The sequence below is a fragment of the Cebus imitator genome, unplaced genomic scaffold (assembly GCF_001604975.1).
Source record: "Cebus imitator isolate Cc_AM_T3 unplaced genomic scaffold, Cebus_imitator-1.0 Scaffold39, whole genome shotgun sequence".
Classification (NCBI taxonomy): Eukaryota; Metazoa; Chordata; class Mammalia; order Primates; family Cebidae; genus Cebus; species Cebus imitator.
Genome location: NW_016107354.1, coordinates 6,927,487 through 6,949,165, shown reverse-complemented (window position 1 = coordinate 6,949,165; position 21,679 = coordinate 6,927,487). Strand labels below are relative to the sequence as shown.

At 38.7% G+C, this 21,679-nt stretch overlaps 1 protein-coding gene across 1 annotated transcript in view; it reads left to right on the top strand.

The window, feature by feature from the left end:
• PIK3C2A (phosphatidylinositol-4-phosphate 3-kinase catalytic subunit type 2 alpha) overlaps positions 1–21,432 on the top strand; it is a 123,183-nt gene extending 101,751 nt beyond the window's left edge. Inside the window, 11 exon segments of the mRNA XM_017525800.2 lie at positions 766–902; positions 3,467–3,636; positions 4,221–4,377; positions 5,771–5,880; positions 8,766–8,973; positions 11,440–11,564; positions 13,188–13,305; positions 13,396–13,468; positions 13,811–13,920; positions 14,008–14,133; positions 18,060–21,432. Of these exon segments, the coding sequence (XP_017381289.1) occupies positions 766–902; positions 3,467–3,636; positions 4,221–4,377; positions 5,771–5,880; positions 8,766–8,973; positions 11,440–11,564; positions 13,188–13,305; positions 13,396–13,468; positions 13,811–13,920; positions 14,008–14,133; positions 18,060–18,242 (1,517 nt within the window). The 3' untranslated portion in view covers positions 18,243–21,432.
• The last annotated feature ends 247 nt before the right edge of the window (positions 21,433–21,679 follow it).

The following is a 21,679-nucleotide window of genomic DNA, read 5'->3' as shown; positions in this document are numbered from 1 at the left end:
CTGGAGTGCAGTACCATGATCTCGGCTCACTGCAACCTCTGCCTCCTGGGTTCAAGCGATTCTCCTGCCTCAGCCTCCTGAGTAGCTGGGATTACAGGCGCCTGCCACCACACCCAGCTAATTTTTATATTTTTAGTAGAGACAAGGTTTCACCATGTTGGCCAGGCTGGTCTCCAACTCCTGATCTCAAGCAATCCACCAGCCTCAGCCTCCTGGAGTGCTGGGATTATAGGCATGAGCTACTGTGCCTGGCCAGACTTGAATTTTTTGAAAGTAACAATTGCTAGCTGGTTTCTGATGTCAAAGATTGAAAACCATAACTTTTTAAAAGGCTTGCAGCCATAAAAAAAGAATGAGTTCATTTCTTTTGCAGGGACATAGATGAAGCTGGAAACCATCATTTTCAACAAACTAACACAGGAACAGAAAACCAAACACCTCATATGCGCACTCATAAGTTGGAATTGAACAATGAGAACACATGGTGGCAGGGAGGGGACCATCACACACTGGGGCCTGTTGAGGGGTGGGGGACAAGGGGAGGGAGAGCATTGGGACAAATACCTAATGCACGCAGGGCTTAAAACCTAGATGATGGGTTGACAGGTGCAGCAAACCACCATGACATATGTATACTTATGTAAAAAACCTGCACATTCTGCACATGTATCCGAGAACTTAAATTTAAAAAGTAATAATTTTTTAAATGTTTAAAGCTTACTTTGGGGAGACAGTTCTACATAGCTTAGTATTTTGTCATTAAAGGCATGGTGGAGCTGGTTCCTGCTTCCGATACCCTCAGGAAAATCCAAGTGGAATATGGTGTGACAGGATCCTTTAAAGATAAACCACTTGCAGAGTGGCTAAGAAAATACAATCCCTCTGAAGAAGAATATGAAAAGGTAATTAGCAGGTCTCCTCATTCTAAAAAACTTTGTCAAAAATGTTATTACAAAGGTTTTAAGTGCTTTCATTTTCCAACTAAATAGTCATTTAGTCTAAGTCAGGAAAAGAGCATCTTTTTCTACATATAAGAAGGAATGTAAAACAGAATGCATTTAATGGCAGGAATCTGAGTGAAACCGATGCTAACTTGCCCAAAAAAATGCATTCCAAACACATACTTAGAGGCCAGCGAAACAGAGGCATTTTTCTAACCCAAAATGTTATATTTCCCAAAGACCTTGGAAGAAGTTAGGGAGATGAGTAAAATAGGCTGTATCGTGTGATAGTTAAGAACATAAATTAGGGGCCAAACTCTTTGGGCCTGAATTTAGGTCCCAAGTCACTTAGCAGCAACAGGGCCTTCTGCAAATTGTTTAACATCTGTGTGCCTCAGTGACCTCTGCTATAAAATACTGTATATGTTATGGTATAGCACATACTGTGGCTATAAACATATGCATCATTAAGATTTTTGTGAAAATTAAATGAGTTAATATATATAAAGCACTGCATAGTGAAAATTGTATAATTGTTAGCTCTTTTTCTTATTGGAAACATCAATTTTCTGTTTTACTATTATTTTGAATTACATGTGAGGACAAGGCTATCTCTGAGGACATAAGGCCTCTAATGATGTTAACATGGCCTAAGGAAAACCCAAGAACACTGAGTGGTGATAGAAGAAAACTCCCATTTTAATGTCATAGAGCTGCCTGGTTTATGTTTCATTAATGGATCACCTTTATGGATATACATGTGTCATCTGTTGACCTACAAAGCTAATGCAGGGGAATTTTGACCTTTGATCTTTTGAACTGTGAGATCACTCCCTTTTCTTACTTCTTTGTGATCTGGGGAAGCAGTGCAGCAGAAGCCAATACTTGTTTTAGTAATGTTGGCCATTTTGTGATTATTGGTAAGGAAATAATTGCCAGTAGCGTATATTAAGCACCTTTTATGCATTTGGCTTTTTAATGCATTTAATAGGTAAGAAGGAATATAACTTAGTGAAGTCATATTGCCTGGATTTGAATCCTCATTCTGCCACTTAACAATTATGTGATCTTGGGTAAACAACCTCTGTTTCAGTTTTCCATCTGTACAGTGGTTATGATGTTCATACCTAAGTCATTGATTTGTTGTGAGTTTCTAAATACATAATTTAGTAGAGACGAGGTTTCACCATGTTGGCCAGGCTGGTCTCAAACTCCTGACCTCAAGCAATCCACCTGCCTTGGCCTCCCAGAGTGCTGGGATTATAGGCGTGAGCCACTGCGCCTGGCCAGACTTGAATTTTTTTGAAAGTAACAATTGCTAGCTGGTTTCTTATGTCAAAGGTTGAAAACTATAACTTTTTAAAAGGCTTGCAGCCATAAAAAAGAATGAGTTCATTACACACACACACACACACAGAGATAGAGAGAGAGAGAGAGAGAGAGAGAGAGAGAGAGAGAAGTGCCTGATTTGTGCTAAATGCTGTATAAACACTTGCTATTATTATCATTGGTAATGATTTCTGGGGAATTATGGAATAGAATTAACTACATGGGCAAGTCAGGCCAAATGAATGTACCACTCAGAAATATAGTCTTTTATAGAAATAAACTAATACACATGTTTTAAAGAAAAACCTCATTGTATGCATCTTGGTGTATCCTTCTATATAATATTATATTAGTAATTTTAATAATCCCCAGGAGAGGCAGGATTTAAGATGGCACACAGGGAATCACCAAATGGGAAACAAAATACATTACTTGTATTCTTGGATGTTTTCAGATATAAGCTGATTTTCCTTACACATGTCCTCACTACAGGTAGAAAGGAAAAAAAGCAAAAATCTTCTACCATCATATTTGCGGAATCCTGCACCTCACCAGCTCTAAGCAGGAGGGTCACTGAGGTGCAGGATTCCACAAACATGATGCTTAAAAGCTGTTCAAAGGCCGGGCACAGTGGCTCAAGCCTGTAATCCCAGCACTTTGGGAGGCCGAGGCGGGTGGATCACGAGGTCAAGAGATCGAGACCATCCTGGTCAACATGGTGAAACCCCGTCTCTACTAAAAATACAAAAAATTAGCTGGGCATGGTGGCGCGTGCCTGTAATCCCAGCTACTCAGGAGGCTGAGACAGGAGAATTGCCTGAACCCAGGAGGCGGAGGTTGCGGTGAGCCGAGATCGCGCCATTGCACTCTAGCCTGGGTAACATGAGTGAAACTCCCTCTAAAAAAAAAAAAAAAAGCTGTTCAAAGGCAGCACATACCTAAATATGGACTGGTAGGGACCCCAGACTTGTAAAAGAGAAAAGTTAGAGAAGGGGCAGTAACCACCTTTGGAAGAGTGTTTTTGTTTTTGAAATATGAAAAGATCGGCTTTTATTACTATATCCCAGTTTGTATGCTATTGAGAGAGTGAATTGCAGTAGTGTTTTTAAAGAGTGATAGACTACTTTAATCTTTATAAACCCTGCCTCCTTTAAAAATAATTCATTTTCTAAAATAACTGTATATGTTTTTTATAGGCTTCAGAGAACTTTATCTATTCCTGTGCTGGATGCTGTGTAGCCACCTATGTTTTAGGCATCTGTGATCGACACAATGACAATATAATGCTTCGAAGCACAGGACATATGTTTCACATTGACTTTGGAAAGTTTTTGGGACATGCACAGATGTTTGGCAGCTTCAAAAGGTATAATATTGTTGTTATTGCTGTTGCCAAAGAAAAGAGGCACTTTTTGTTGTAAAAGTTAAGGTTTGTCCCAAACCTTGCCTTTTGCCTTTCTGTGTTTTTTCATGTGGCTCCATTTGAGCATAACTTGGGATGAAAAAGGCCCAAAGGTATGACCGTACCACATAGTAGACAAGAATGTGTGTGTGTATAAACTTTGTTGAAATGAATTAGGATACATATAAATTTTTTCATCTAGTTAGCAGTAACTCTTAGAAATGATTTCATATGTATAATGGCAGTAAGTAGTTTTCTATGTTTGTAACTACTGTTTGATCTCTCTTTAGATATATGGATTTATAAATACCACCTTATTTTCATATATAAGGAAATTTCATATATAAGTTCCCTCTAAATAATGAGATTATTATGTGATAGCTTTCTTGAAAAATGTTATTTTAAAGAATTATGGAAATTCAAAAGTGTGTGGTATTAAATTTCCTAGTTGGAAATTGCTGTACCTCAGATAGTTTAATAATCATGCAATAGCACTACTGGAATATATTCTGTAAATAATATTTTGTATGTACTTTCATTTTAAATAGGGATCGGGCTCCTTTTGTGCTGACCTCTGATATGGCATATGTCATTAATGGGGGTGAAAAGCCCACCATTCGTTTTCAGTTGTTTGTGGACCTCTGCTGTCAGGCCTACAACTTGATAAGAAAGCAGACAAATCTTTTTCTTAACCTCCTTTCACTGGTAACTATTCTTCATAAGCATTTAAATAGTTTTTATATTAATGCATCTATGTTTCCATACCTAAAAAAGATTATTTTGTGATTTTGGAATAAGATTTGATGTAGTCACAAATGTCAGATACATTATTGCTCAAATATTTTAAACTTACTGCTGTGTGAAATGAGCCAAACACAAGAGTACCTACTGTCTGACTTCATTTGTATAAAATACAAAAAACAAGTTAGTAGAGTGGCTACCCTTGGGTTGGGAAGAATTAGTAACTGGACCTTGAGGTGGGCATCTGAGATGCTAATGAATGTTTTGTGTATTAATGTGGGTGCGAATTGTGAACATTCACTCAGCTGTACGATGATTTCTGTACTTTAGTGGATATTTATTATAGTTAAGCAAAAAGAAAACAAACCCACTATGATTATTATGAATAAATTGATATGGTAATAAACAGAAGGCTAAAATGATCTTAAGTGAAATAACTCAGTTAAATATTCAGTGTTCTCACTTATAAGTGGGAGCTAAATAATATGTACACATGGACATAAAGAGTAGAATAATAGACCTTGGAGACTTGGAAGGGTAGGAAGGGGGTTGGGGGAGATGAGAAGTTATTTTAGTGGGTGCAATGTATACTATTCATGTGATACACTAAAAGCCCAGACTTTACCACTATGCGATACATACCTGTACCAAAATTGTACTTGTACCCCCTAAATCTATAAAAGTGAAAACAGAGGCTGAGGCCAGGTGCGGTGGCTCACGCCAGTTATCCCAGCACTTTAGGAGGCTGAGGCAGGCGGACTGCTTGAGATCAAGAGTTCAAGACCAATCTGGCCAACATGGTGAAACCCCATCTCTATCAAAAATACCAAAAAAAAGGCTGGGCGTGGTGGCTCACGCCTGTAATCCTAGCACTTTGGGAAGCTGAGGCGAATGGGTAATGAAGTCAGGAGTTCAAGACCAGCCTGGCCAACATGGTGAAACCCCCATCTCTACTAAAAATACAAAAAATTTAACCAGGCGTGGTGGCACGCACCTGTAATCCCAGCTACTCAGGAGGCTGAGGCAGGAGAATTGCTTGAACCCAGCAGGCAGAGGATCCAGTGAGCCAAGATTGCACCACTGCACTCCAGCCTGGGCGACAAAAAAAAAGGGCCTAGAAAAAAGGAGGTCTGGCTCTCATGTTAAACTGGGTTTGTAACCTCCAACAAATTGCTTGACTTCCTTGCCCTCCATTTCCTTATTTGTAAGATAATCACTTAAGTCCCCAATATACTAATGAGCCCCTCAAAACTGATTGTTTTTGTTTGCTTTAGTTCTGATTACTTGCCTGCAGGAAGGAGTGGGGAACAAATTTTTTGAAAAATTTAACTCACAGAACTTTTTGTTTTCTTCACAGATGATTCCTTCAGGGTTACCAGAACTTACAAGTGTTCAAGATTTGAAATATGTTAGAGATGCACTTCAACCCCAAACTACAGATGCAGAAGCTACAATTTTCTTTACTAGGTAAGGCATATTTAAGTATACTGCAGAAGGAACATACAAATTTGCTTTGATTTGTTTTACCTCAGTTTAAACAAATACAGTGCTATTAATCAAAATTCTGATTTATAGGAACAAATTCTGACAGTATTTGCACATAGTAGGCTGTCAAAAATTTATTGAATAAATACAAAGGATTTGCAATAATATTTTTTAAAATATATTTATTTGTCTCAAAATTTCTCATGGTTTATTTAATATGTAATTTCAATGATAAAAACATATTTTTCCACAGTGCCATGTACCATTTTAAAGTGTTTTTAAATTTTTTATTTTGAGAGTGAGTCTTGCTCTTTTCTCCAGGCTAGAGTGCAGTAGCACAATCTCGGCTCCCTGCAACCTCGGCCTCCTGGGTTCACGTAATTCTCCTGCCTCAGCCTCCTGAGTAGCTGGTACTACAGGCATTCACCACTAAGCTCAGCTAATTACAATCTCTATCTAAAATGATATCTGTACTAATCTATTTTTCAGAATTTTGTTATAACAATTTCCATGAAGACCTTAGGTGTTCTTAATACAGCAAACTCTGGGTCACTGCTGCAAGTAAACTATTAATATGGCATAGTACTTGAAACACATATGCCAATTACTGGTACTTGAATTTGTTATTGCTTTAAAAACAGATCTTCCGGCTGGGCATGGTGGCTCATGCCTATAATCCCAGCACTTTGGGAGGCTTAGGTGGGCAGATCACCTGAGGTTGGGAGCTCAAAACTAGCCTGACCAACGTGGAGAAACCCCGTCTCTACTAAAAATACAAAATTAGCCGGGCCTGGTGGCACATCCCTGTAATTCCAGCTACTCAGGAGGCTGAGGCAGGAGAATCGCTTGAATCCAGGAGGCAGAAGTTGCGGTGAGCCAAGATCATGACACTGCACTCCAGCCTGGGCAACAAGAGAGAGTTTTCTGTCTCAAAAAAAACAACAGGGCCGGGCACGGTGGCTCAAGCCTGTAATCCCAGCACTTTGGGAGGCCGAGGCGGGTGGATCACGAGGTCAAGAGATCGAGACCATCCTGGTCAACATGGTGAAACCCTGTCTCTACTAAAAATACAAAAAATGAGCTGGGCATGGTGGCGCATGCCTGTAATCCCAGCGACTCAGGAGGCTGGGGCAGGAGAATTGCTTGAACCCGGGAGGCGGAGGTTGCGGTGAGCCGAGATCGCGCCATTGCACTCCAGCCTGGGTAACAAGAGTGAAACTCCGTCTCGAAAAAAAAAAAAAAAAAAAAAAAAACAGGTCTTCCTGACAAATATGTTCTAAAGGTCTGGTGATCAGTTTGGTTACTGACTACTACTGCTACATCATCATCATACCATAGCAGGGAGGGGTACCTGAGCTCATGTTCTTTTCTCTCCTTTTTCTCTTGCCTTCTTCCTCTCAGTGGAGAAGAGGTATAAAAAAACACTGACTGGACTTTCCTAGTCTCAAGAGTCTGGGCTGAAAATGCATGGAAGGAAGCTGACTTTTATAGCCTTTCAAACTAATCCTGACAATTTAGGTATTGATGGGTTTTCTTTTCTTTGTTTTTTAAAAGAGATTCATTGGCTCCCCTGGGCAAAACTACAAAGCAGGCATGTATTTGTCTACCTGCTTAGACTTCCATAACAAAATACTATAGACTGGTGGCTTAAACAACAGATAGTTATTTTCTCACAGTTCTGGAGGCTAGGAGGTCCAAAATCAGGGTGCCAGCCAATTACATTATTGGTGAGGGCTCTCTTGCTAGATTGCAGATGGCCACGTTTGCAATGTGTCCTTACATGGTGGGGAGAGCTGGCTGTCTCATCTCTTCTTAGAAGGACACTCCTATTGGATTAGGGCTCTACTGTTTATGACCTCATTTAACCTAAATTACTTCCATGAAGGCCCTATCTCCAAATATAGGCGCTGTGTTGGTTGGGGCTTCAATATATGAATTTCAGGGAACACAGACATTCAGTCCATAGTGAGGCAAAAGCCTGTGTTTGAGATTCTCTCATTTCTGTTTTAGAATTTCCTTCTTTTTTGCTTCCTTGTTTCTGAGACTTTTTGTTTCCTTTGCTTGCCTAAAATGTTCTATCCAGGCCTACCTTCCAAACTCGCCAACCTGTCAAAACTTCTTTTCCCAACTGAATGAAAATATGATTACCTGAAGGAGTCTGACACTGAATTCTACAATTCTACTGTTTGATAGAAGAGAATTTTTTAAATTTGGATTACTTAGTTTTTATTCTTTTGTTTTTGTGATTTTTTTGGAGACAGTCTTGCTTCATCACCAAGGCTGGAGTGCAGTGGCACAATCTCAGCTCACTGCAACCTCTGCCTCCTGGATTCAAGCAATTCTCCTGCCTCAGCCTCTGGAGTAGCTGGGATTATAGGCACGCATCACCATACCTGGCTAATTTTTCTATTTTTAGTAGAGTCCTGTTGGCCAGGCTGTTCTCGAACTCCTGGCATCATGTGATCTGCCCACCTTGGCATCCCAAAGTGCTGGGATTTATAGACGTGAGCCACCATGCCCGGCCCTTAGATTACTTTCTCCTTTATTAAGAGGGAATAAATTCCTGAAGTCATCTTTTTACCATTATACCAATCATCATCTATCTGAAATATACTCTTTAATTAGTCTTGGAGACCTTACAGGGTTCAAGAAAACCAAGCATAATTTCTTTCTTGGGCTAAATGATTTTGTTGGGGTGAGATGTATCTTAACAAATCTTTGGCCTATAGAACAAAGGGAATCCTTGGCAAAGTGACAACCTGGTAATATTTTTAAAGGAATGAAAGTGGTTTTTGTCATTTATTACATTGAAAGAATTTACCATGTGTTCTCATTTACTGTTAACGAATTTTCTGATTACTTTGTAGGCTTATTGAATCAAGTTTGGGAAGCATTGCCACGAAGTTTAACTTCTTCATTCACAACCTTGCTCAGCTTCGTTTTTCTGGTATTCCTTCTAATGATGAGCCCATCCTTTCATTTTCACCTAAAACATACTCCTTTAGACAAGATGGTCGAATCAAGGAAGTCTCTGTTTTCACATATCATAAGAAATACAACCCAGATAAACATTATGTAAGTTTGATTTCAATATCTGTAAACAATCATGCATGTATAATTGTTGTCCTTCCTACTTCCTTTGCTGATTCTGCTAAAGTTCCAAGCATTTATTCTATTCATGCTTGTTTCTTTCATGAATGGTCCATAAATAAGTAAATGTACTTAAAGCATCCCTAAATTTTTTTGGTATTTAATTCTTGCTGTATTTGCTTCAAACAATAAGGACCAAATGATATTTTTTTAGAGACAAGACTAAAAGGATGGTGCTATTCTGATTTTTCTCATTCTTCAATTTTTTTATTTTTATGTATTTGGTTTTTTGTTCATTCTTCAGTTTTTTTACTTAAAGGTAAAGTGTGTTTGTTGTAACAAATTCAATTAATATAGACATATATAAAGTAAAAAGTCAAAGTTTCTATTCCAATCTGTGATACAAAACACACACATACTGTCTTTGAACAGATACAGGATCTTCACCGTGGTTTTTCCCCTTCGAAACTATAACATTCTTTTTTGTTGTTACTTTTCACCCTCGTGCTAACTTTTTTGTGGGATAATACTTTGCAGAACTGCCAGTTTTTAAATTTTTGGGAAAATGATAGACTTTAAAAAGCTATTTCACTATTGTTTTAATTTTCATCTATTTTGTTAATAAATTTTAGTAGTATTTTGTGTGTTTATTAAGTTATCCTAACACCATTTTATTGCCTAGTCTATTCTCTCCCCAATATACTACTACCTTTAAATTTATATATAGATCCCCAAATTCGTTTCTGGCCTTCTACAGATAGAGCTGACTTGGCACCAGTATTATATTCTGTAAAGTATTGTAACTTTATAAAAGTTTAAATATGTTGGGCAGGATGGCTCACGCCTGTAATCCCAGCACTTTGGGAGCCCGAGGCAGGTGATCACCTGAGGTCAGGTGTTCAAGACCAGCCTGGCCAACATGATGAAATCTTGTCTCTACTAAAAATACGAAAATTAGCTGGGTGTGGTGGCATGTGGTTGTAGTCCCAGCTACTTTTGGGAGGCAGAGGTTGCAGTGAGTTGATAGTGTGCCATTGTACTCCAGCCTGGGCAACAGAGTGAGACTCTGTCTCAAAAAAAAAATTTTTTAATTAGCCAGCAAAACAAGTTTTCCTTCACCCTCACAAACCTTTTGCCTTTTTTTCAACTGACTACTTATTTATTTTAGAGATGAGGTTTCACCATGTTGACCAGGCTGGTCTCAAACTCCTGACCTCAGGTGATCAACCCTCCTCAGCCTCCCAAAGTGCTGGGATTACAGGCGTGGGCCACAGCGCCCAGCTGTATTTTTATTTCATTTTATTTTGAGGCAGAGCCTCACTCTGTCATGCAGGCTGGAGTGCAATGGCACGATCTTGGCTCCTGCAACCTGTGCCTCCCAGGTTCAAACAATTCTCATGCCTCAGCTCCTGAGTAGCTGGGATGACAGGTACCCACCAGCATGCCCGTCTAATTTTTGTATTCTTAATAGAGATGGCGTTTTGCCATGTTGCCCAGGCTGGTCTCAAATTCCCGGCCTCAAGTGATCCGCTCACCTCGGCCTCCCAATACAGGCACTGAGCCACCATGCCTGGCCTATTTTTATGTTTACTTTTTGAGACACAGTCTTACTCTGTTACCCCAAATGGAGTACAGTGAGGCAATCTTGGCTTACTGTAGCCTTGACACCTGGGCTGAATTGATCCTCCCACCTCATCTTCCCGAGTCACTGGGGCTGCAGGTGTGTCCCGCCACACTTGGCTAATTTTTGTATTTTTTGTAGAAACAGAACCTCACTATGTGCACAGGCTGGCCTCTTCTCCGGGGCTGAAGCCTTGGCCCCTCAAAGTGCTAGGATTATAGGCTTGAGTAACCGTGGCCAGCTTATACTTTTAAGTTCTAGTTTATATATCTTAGGGTGGTTATAATAACTCTTAAAAATGTAGTTACATGTGCTATAAATACAATGACTTATATTTGCTTTTTCCTATTGATGACATATATATTACCAAGATAAAAGTACTTGAACTATATATAACAAGCTATACATTTCTGTCAGAAAAGGAGATTTTATTTCTCTGTTGGCTAAGATCAGTATAGGAAAGAAGGTTCTGTGTTTTGTTTGTTTGTTTGTTTTGAGACGGAGTCTCACTCTGTTGCCCAGGCTAGGGTACAGTGGTACCATCTTTGCTCACTGCAACCTCCATTTCCCGGGTTGAAGTGATTCTTCTGCCCCAGCCTCCCGAGTAGCTGGGATTACAGGCACGCAACACCATGACCAGCTAATTTTTATATTTTTAATAGAGATAGGGTTTCACCATGTTCGCCAGGCTAGTTTCAAACTCCTGACAGGTGATCCACCTACCTCGGCCACCCAAAGTGCTGGGATTAAAGGCATGAGCCACCACACCCGGCCTGGAGATAAGGTTTTAAACATAAATTTTATGTGTTTGTGGTGTGATTTCTTTTCAGATTTATGTAGTCCGAATTTTGAGGGAAGGACAGATTGAACCATCATTCGTCTTCCGAACATTTGATGAATTTCAGGAACTGCACAATAAGCTCAGTATTATTTTTCCGCTTTGGAAGTTACCAGGGTATGTATCCATCCTTGTACATTAATCCTTTTTGTAGGCAACAAGTTGTTATCAAATGTAGGTGAAAAGCTTTGTGTTAACACTGTGGGCCATGTGTGGCTTATTTTCCTTTGTATCACAAGGACCTAATACAAAAGTAGACATAAACAAGGAACTGTAAGTTTTTGTTGAATGAATACATGATCAGGATATTAAAATATGAGATTTTCTAGACTTCTTTTATTGAGGCTTTAACTTTGCTGTCTCTACCATAATAAGCAACACAAGATAGTAATTTGGAATCTTGGTTTTGAAAAAAGTCATATGCGGCTGGGCATGGTGGCTCAGATGCTCATAATCCCAGCACTTTGGGAGGCCGAGGTAGGGAGATAGCTTGAGTCCAGGAGTTTGAGCCTAGCCTGGTTACCATGGCGAAACCCCATCTATAAAAACAAAAATTAGCTGGGTGTGGTAGCAGATGTCTGTAATCCCAGCTGCTCAGGAGCTGAAGTGAGAGGACTGATTGATACCACAAGGTGGAGGTTGCAGGGAGCCAAGATCACATCACTGCACTACAGCCTGGGCAACAAAGTGAGATCCTGTCTCAAAAAAAAATCAATGCAGAAATAATCTATCATGGGACATACTGAGCTCCTCTGATAAAAAACTGAAGCAAATACCATCAAGACTGTCTATCAAAATCTTAGTTTTGTATCTGATACCCTTTGGGAGTCCTCAGTTTTAATGTAGCCCAATGACCAGTAGATTTCTGTGTTGAGTTGTTCATATTTTCTTCCGATTAGATTTCAAAAGTAAGGAGGAAGTGAAGTGGGTATTCGAGTTTGTTTCCAGGTACAGTTTCATTTTTCCACTGCTACCAAAATAAGTGCAATTAAGATTATCCTTTCAGCACTTTACTTAGGCCTTATGTTATTATTTGTAGATTTTACTGTGTATATAATAGCTGTGGCTGATTGAGTAGTGATTTTTTTTTTTTTTTTAGGGATCAGATCTGGATAAAATATTTATAAGTGATTAAACTTGAGAAGAAATAGTAGAAAATAAGTATTAGGTAGGTGCAAAAGTAATTGTGGTTTCTACCATTACTTTTAATGTCAAAAACCACAGTTCCTTTTGAATCAACGTAATAATAAATATAAGAAATCAACCCATACACCTTTTCTACCAAGCTCATAAAAGAATAATGGGTAATTGAACTATGTTGTCTCCAGTACTTTGAAATCACAAAAATTTATTTATTTTATTTTGAGACACCCAGGCTGTCACCCAAGCTGGAGTGCAAGTGACTCAGCCAGGTTCAAGTGATTCTTTTGCCTCAGCCTCCCGAGTAGTGGGATTATAGTCACCTCCCAGCACGCTCGGCTAATTTTTGTATTTTTACTATAGACAGGGTTTCACCGTATTGGCCAGCCTGGTCTCGAACTCCTGACCTCAAATGATCCACCTGTCTTGGCCTCCCAAAGTTCTGGGATTATAGGAATGAGCCACTGTGCCCGGCCACAAAATATTACTTCATAATGGATTAAGACTTTACTCTGTCTTTAAGTATATATTTAAAAAGTTTATTTCTAAGGAAATACTGTACTTATTTAAATCCCACTTGTTTTTATTTTTCTTTTGTAGCTTTCCTAATAGGATGGTTCTAGGAAGAACACACATAAAAGATGTAGCCGCCAAAAGGAAAATTGAGTTAAACAGTTATTTACAGAGTTTGATGAATGCTTCAACGGATGTAGCAGAGGTGAACTTACTAAATAAGAAGTAATAACATCCTTTATCATTTGTGTTATATAATATTTAAATTAATGAATTGTTTTCTCTTTAATCTTAGTGTGATCTTGTTTGTACTTTCTTCCACCCTTTACTTCGTGATGAGAAAGCTGAAGGAATAGCTAGGTCTGCAGGTGAGATTATTTTTTTTCTCTTTATTGGTAACTCATGATCTGTAAGTCCATAACTTCTCAGTGAGTATGGTAGAATGATAGTGGGCTTACTAGCTGTAGTCTGAGAATGAGAGGAGAGTATTCTTTCTAAGCCAGTCTATTTCTGAATAAATATAACTTTCCTAATAGATATGATTACTAAAGGAGTATAAATCAATGACCTAACCACGTTGTTTACTTCTTTTTTCCCCTCCCTTCTGTCTGCACCACATGTGATGGTCTTGAAAATAAAGCAAAATCCTTTGATTTGCTTGAACCACTACAACCAAGATAAAATAAAGATGAAACTATTTGTGTTTTCAGATGCAGGTCCCTTCAGTCCTACTCCAGGCCAAATAGGAGGAGCTGTGAAATTATCCATCTCTTACCGAAATGGTACTCTTTTCATCATGGTGATGCACATCAAAGATCTTGTGAGTGATTACAAAGAATGATGGCTGTAGAGGAAACCCTTACCTTGGCAGGAAGCATTGCTGTTAAGGGACTGCTTTTCTTTTTAGGTTACTGAAGATGGGACTGACCCAAATCCATATGTCAAAACATACCTACTTCCAGATACCCACAAAACATCCAAACGCAAAACCAAAATTTCACGAAAAACGAGGAATCCGACATTCAATGAAATGGTAAGTTAAAATCATTTCTAAAAGTTTCCTTGGTTTGTTGAGTTTTTTTTTAATTTTCATTTTTAAGTTCTGAGGTACATGTGCAGGATGTGCAGGTTTGTTACATAGCTAAATATGCCATCACGGTTTGCACACTTATAAACCCATCACCTAGGTATTAAGCCCAGCATGTATTAGCTATTTTTCCTAATGCTATCCCTCCCCTATCCCATCCCCCAGCAGGCTCCAGTGTGTGTTCCCCCCGCTCCCCGTGTCCATTGTTTTGAGATTTTTTTTTTCTTTTTTTTTTTGAGATTTTAAAACATTTTAAGGCCAGACGAAATGGCTCATGCCTGTAATCTGAGCAGTTTTGGAGGCCAAGGTAGGTAGATCACTTGAGCTCAGGAATTTGAGACCAGCCTGGGCAACATGGTGAAATTCCATCTCTATAAAAAAAAAAAAATTAGTTAGGCATGGTGGCACGCACCTATAGTCCTAGGTGGCAGGAGGATTGCTTGAGCCCAGGAGGTCAAGGCCACAGTGAGCCATGATCATGCCACTGCACTCCAGACTGGGCAACAGAGTGAGACCCTGTTTTGAAAAAAAAATAATAATAAATTTTTAGGTATCAGTTGCTGAACTATTTGTTATACAATGTACACCAATAGCAGTCCAATAGTATTTAACAAAAGGATATAGAATACAGCCCTCATAGACCTTAGGAGCCATAATTCATCTACTTTGCCAGTGTGTGAACCCCCCTCTATAACAGTCACAAAAAGTGGTTGTCTAGTCTGTGCTCAATTACTTCCAGGCTATTTGGTTTGTCTCAGATAGCTCCACTTCTTAGATTATTTTTTATACAAAGCTAAAAGTTTGATTTTCCGAGGCCATCTGTGGGGTCTGAGTTATACCTGTTGGGGCCATACAGAACTACTCTTCTTCCTTCTATGAGGCAGCGCTTTCAGATAATTGAAGTTCAGATGTCCTTCCCATTCTTTTAAAACATCTAGTACTTTTACCTTAATTAATTTGATAGGATATAGTTTCAAAACCATTCTCCTTCAGATGTTTTCCTCTTTTTTTCTTTCTTTTTGGAGGGGATGGAGTCTCGCTCTATTGCCTAGCCTGGAGTGCATTGGTACAATTTCAACTCACTGCAACCTCTGCCTCCTAGGTTCAAATAATTCTTGTGCCTCTGCCTCCCAAGTAGCTGGGACTGGAGGTGAACGCCACCACCTCTGGCTTATTTTTGTATTTTTAGTAGAGTTGGGGTTTCACCATCTTGGCCAGGCTGGTCTCAGAACTCCTGACTTCAGGTGATCCACCTCCCTCAGCCTCCCAAAGTGCTGGGATTACACATGTGAGCCACCACACCCAGGCTGTTTTCTTCTATTAGTAACCCTCTTAGAGTACTCAAAATTGAAAGCAGGCCAGGTACAGTGGCTCATGTTTGTACTCTCAACACTTTGGGAGGCCAAGGCAGGAGGACTGGTTGAACCCAAGAGTATTAGACCAGCCAGGGTAACATAGTGAGATGCTGTCACTACAGAATGTAACAAATTAGCCCAGCATAGTGGCATGCACCTGTTGTCGCAGCTATTTGGGAGACCGAGGTGGGAGGATCACTTGAGCCCCAGAGGTTGAGGCTTCAGTGAGCTGTGATTGTGCCACTGCACTGTAACCTAGGGGCAACAGAGCCAGACTCTGTCTCAAAAAAAAAAAAAAAGAAAGAAAGAAAGAAAAGAAAGCAGGGCCACAGGTGGTGGCTTGTATCTCTAATCTCAGGACTTTGGAAAGCTGAGGCAGGAAGATTGCTTGAGATTAGGCTGGCCAACATATTGAGACCCTGTTCTACAAACAATTAAAAAATTAACCAGGCATGATGGTATGCACCTGTAGTCCTAGCTACTCAGGAGGCTGAGGCTGGAGGATAGCTTAAGCCCTTGAGTTTGAGGTTACAGTAAACCATGATTGTGCCACTGCACTCTAGCCTGGGCAACAGTGTCTTTTTAAAGAGACACTGCCTCTTAAAAAACAAAAATCAAAGCAGTAAGCAAAATATCAACTGAATTGCATAGAGTATAACTGTGACTTTGCTGAGAGTGACTCACAGTCAACTTATAAACTTAGTACCTATTAAAACATGCTAAAGTTCCCCCCCTACTTCTCTTATTAAACTGCTTCTTTAGGATAAACACATCTTTTGCATATCCACACGATGTCTGATTAGAGATTGGAAGCAGATAATTCTGATTTCTCATTAAGGTTATAAATTTATTAAAACCTACAGAAAATCCTTTGACCTCTTTTTCCTTTCTTTTTTTTGACAGATTCTCACTCTGTCACCCAGGTCAAGTACAGTGGTGTAATCTTGGCTCACTGCACCTCTGCCTCCCAGTTCAAGTGATTCTCATGCCTCAGCCTCCTGCGTAGCTGGGACTACAGGCATGTGCTACCATGCCCAACTGATTTTTGTGTTTGTAATAAAGATGATGTTTTACCTTGTTGCCCAGGTTGGTCTCAAACTCCTGACCTTAGGTGATCCACGTGCCTTGGCCTCTCACAGTGTTGGGATTACAGGAGTGAACCACAGTGTCTGGCCAATCGTTTGACTTCTTTAAAAGCACAACATGCTTGATAAAGACCAATTGGTTTTTTTTTTTTTTTTTTTGAGACCAAGTTTCCCTCTTGTTGCCCAGGCTGGAGTACAGTGGCACGATCTTGGCTCACTGCAACCTCTGCCTCTCAGGTTCAAGCAATTCTCCTGCCTCTACCTCCGAAGTAGCTGGGATTAGAGGCACCCACCACCATGCCTGACTAATTTTTGTATTTTCAGTAGAGACAGGGTTTCCCCATGTGGGCCAGGCAGGTCTAGAACTCCTGACCTCAGGTGGTCCACCTGCCTTGGCCTCCCAAAGTGCTGGGATTACAGGCGTGACCCACAGCGCCTGGCCATTTTAAGTTATTTTAGCCAAACAGTGAGGACTAGGTTAAGGAGATATTTCTCAAAACTTATGATGAGGCTTTCTGGAAAAATTAAAATTCTAAGTGTTCAATGTGATGTGAGTTTGAAACAGAATAACTTTGTAACACTTCAGACTTGCTGCAAACTGCATTTTTAGTTGGGTGATTTTGTATTTAATTGTGAATAATCAAATTATTTCATGGTATAAAAACTCCAACAGAAAAAAAAGACAACAAAAGGAAATTTTAATCCCTCCTTTTGGGCAGAATAATTATAATTACCTCCCAATTTGCTTCCTTCCATTCTTTTTTTTTCCCCCAGCTATTAGATCATCTTATGGTATACTGTAATTTCTTTTCCCTTTTCCATCACATCCAGTTCAGAAAAACTGTGTTTCTATCTTTAATTTTATTTTCATTGGTTTTTTTTTTTTTTTTTTGAGACAGAGTCTCACTCTTGTTGCCCAGACTAGAGTGCAGTGGGGCGATCTCAGCTCACTGCAACCTCCGCCTCCCAGGTTCAAGTGATTCTCCTGCCTCAGCCTCCCGAATAGCTGGGATTACAGGCACCTGCCACCATGCCCAGCTAATTTTTGTATTTTTAGTAGAGACGAGTCTATTTTGGCCATGCTAGTCTTGAACTCCTAACCTCAGGTGATCCACCTGCCTCTGCCTCCCAAAGTGCTGGGATTACAGGCATGAGCCACTGCATCCAGCCTAATTTTTATTTTTTAGCTACTTAGTCCTGCTTTATACCTCTCTCTGTCAGACATCACAGGAATAGTAGTACAATCCAAGACTCCTGAAATAAAAAATGTCCTTCTAAACTATTAAGACAAAACCTACCAGATGTGTCATAGTAAGTGTCATTCATTATGGTCACTCTTTAGCTAATATTTTCACGTTTTCACTTGAAATGTTCCAAGAAACCAAACAAACTTTAATTTGTAATTTACTGTTTCTTTTTTCCTTTGTTGTAGCTTGTGTACAGTGGGTATAGCAAAGAAACCCTAAGACAGCGAGAACTTCAACTAAGTGTGCTGAGTGCAGAATCTCTGCGGGAGAATTTTTTCTTGGGTGGAGTAACTCTGCCTTTGAAAGATTTCAACTTGAGCAAAGAGACAGTTAAATGGTATCAGCTGACTGCAGCAACGTACTTCTAAACTAGTGAATGTCTCAGCTTTGGAAGCAAGGACAGTTATAAACCTGCATGTGTACATGCACACACACACACATAGACACACACACACTTGTGAATTTTGTATAGTATTTTATACTTGGATGGAACTTACATAGTTAAATATACTTGCTGCATTTGAACACATCTGTTGGACCAACAGTCACATAACTAACCTTTTTGAACTTTTGGAAGCCATTGCTGTTTCAGTCATTATGCAGAATGCTATAAACCCTAAACTTAATATATACTAATTCCTGAAAAAGACTTTGAGACAGTACTATGTCAGTTCAGCCACCTATTTTGCATTGTTTTCTCTGAAGAGGCAGGGCATATGTGTTTTCCTGTTGTGCACCTTTTATAGCCTTTACCACTGTGTAATGTTCACAAACACCAAAGTAAAGGAAAGATGCAGGATGTTACCATAAAATGCAGCTGCTATTCACGGAGCTGAAAAACAAAGCACAAATAATAGACAGCTATGTTAAGAACTACTAAGTAGTTTATAGAAGTAGGTAAAAACATAACATTGCTTTTTATTCATGTCTTTAAAGCCTTTTTCAGAATAAGTGCCAATCACTGATGTTGTAAATAATGGTGCCTTAACTTTGTATGCTTCCCTGGCACTTCATTTCTGGTTTTTTTCCTGATTTGATAAATAATTAGTACATAATTTTCACTCACTTTCAGCTTACTAAAGACAAGAAATTATGTACACGTACTAATGTTTTTCCCACAGAAAATCATTTTCTCTAATTCTGATGTATGAAATAATTATTTAAATGGTCAAGCCATTTAAGTTTTTGTTGCCCAATACCTGAACAAGACTTATCAGTGTGATTGTACAACAAATTCCATCATTCCATTATAATCCTACATTTATTCCAGGAGTGGTAATTTCACCTCCCTACATCTATACTCCACTCCCTCAGTACACAAGTGAATAATTGTTCATCCATGTGCCCATTCCTGAGTAGGGCAGACTCTTCACAAGAAGCCCCTGACAGTTCTAGGGTCCAGATTAAACTTTAATATAGACCTTTTGTCTTTGTAGACTAGTTTGTCATGTAAACTGTCTTACTGACATGTGTAAACATTGTACATTCACATGAAAAGTTATTTTCCTTTATATAATGGGATTCAGAATCATAAGGGACAGGATTGAAATTATTCTACAGTAACCATTAAGAATAAGATTTGCCAGGCACAGGTGACTCACACCTGTAATCGCAGCACTTTGGGAGGCCAAGGCAGGCAGATCACCTGAGGTCAGGAGACTAGCCTGGCCAACATGGTGAAACCCTGTCTCTACCAAAAATACAAAAATTAGCTGGGCTTGGTGGCAGGCGCCTGTAATCCCAGCTACTTGGGAGGCTGAGGCAGGAGAATCGCTTGAACCTGGGAAGCAGAGGTTGCAGTGAGCTGAGATCATGCCACTGAACTCTAGCCTGGGTGACAAGAGTAAAACTCTGTCTCAAAAAAAAAAGAAAAACAATAAGATTCATTATTTTTATTAGTTATCAACTTTAGACACAATTTCGTTAGTTGGGATAAATATATATAAGAACTCTCATGGTTAGAATAGAAATTCAGATACTTTAAAAATGGCAGTAGAGATTGCACCAATCAGGTTGCTGTGAGAAAACTAACAAAATATGCAATAAAGAATATGAAGAGGGGCAGGACAATCGCCAATTCAGTTGCCCAGAACAGAATTTTTATGAATTGCACAAATGTTTAATGTAAATGGTGATACCTACGGAGAAGAAATAGAAGAGTTGATAATATATCAGTGGGATGGGGTGGGGGAAAAACTTGAAATTTTTGGTGCCTAACACTAATGGTCCATTTGTAGTTAAACCCATGAGTATGGTAGATGAATGTCTTTTTTTTTAATGTTAAAATGTGTTGTCTATTTAATAAGTTAATTAAAATGCAGATGAAAGCACCACCATTTGCTTTTTCCACAGATCGATAACATTTCCTTAAAGTATGTAAGTAGCTTTGCAAATGCAAATGTGCTAGTAATTTTCACATCAGCTTTTGAGACCTAATTCCATTCCACCAGTTGTCTTAGCCATTGTAATTTCAAAACAAACCAACAAACACTGTCTTAATAGAGGTCATTGTTAATTGGACTCAACATGTGCTGCCTTTTTGCAGTCTGTTATGGCAGTGTCTTTAGCACAAATAATAAGAGCTAAAAAATGTGCTGTCACTTCAATAAGAAATCTGGACTCATATCTAAAAGTGTGTATTATAATGCTGTACAGTTAAGAATTCAGAACAAGTGGTAATGTTTTAATTTAACTCATCTTGTGCCTTCTTTACTCATTCAAACACATACATTTTACATATGGTTTAATATAAATTATTTCTTTGTTAAATGCTAATCTTCAGCCCATACCAAAAAATAAAAATAAAAAGAGGAGAGTCTCTTTGCATTACTACTATCAATCAGTTTTAAATCAGTTGGATTTTTAAGCATTTTTTAAAAGCTCACATTAAAGTAAATCTGAAAAACGAAAGTTTAACAAACTGGCCAAGACACTGATTTTTATGTATAATCACAATCTTTTATACTTAACCTTTATTGACTAAATTATGCTACGTTAAGTCCTGCATCAGAAGAATTCTTTCTTCTTGCCATGTTTTGGGATTTGAAGATAACGGTTCACTCGAAGAACCTATTATTTTCTCTACTGAGGAACCCAATGTAGAACTTGCACTGATATTTTTATTACTGCCTTTATATGAATCTATAGGTATCTAAATGTTAAGGCAGGTATGATCTTTGATAATTTCTTTTTTCAAATTAAAGTTGTATAAAAGTTTCAATATCTTGCCTTAAAATTAGTTGCCTGTTCTTTCTAGGATTCAAATATTATGGCATTTAAAAAAGAAAACATTCACTTTTGAAACTTAGACTTCAGATCATAAAGGACTGAAACCCCACTATCATAATCCATAAATTTATTTCCATGTTGTTTGACTAGCAGTGCATATATGAATTAATATGGTAATTAACCTCATCTATAAGAACCAAATACTTTAATTATATTAAGGTAGTGAATAAAGATGTATAATATTTTTATTAATACCCTGAATATATTCAGTGGATTGAATGTGACTTCATAACTATACTACAATTGTATTAAAATATTTCTGGAATAAAAGAACTCTGCTATCATTTCTTTCCTTATTGACGTACTAACATTTTTGGTTCCAAACTTTGCTATGAGCTCATTCTTGATATTCTTTGCATCTCACCCAGGAGTTTATTAGGTTCAATTATCTTGAATTTCAGAACTAGCCTGTCAGTTGCCCCTAAAAATGTCCAAATAGAGACTCTGACTTCTTAGTGTTACTTTTTTTTTTTGAGACAGAGTCTCACTCTGTCTCCCATGCCTGGAGTGCAGGGGT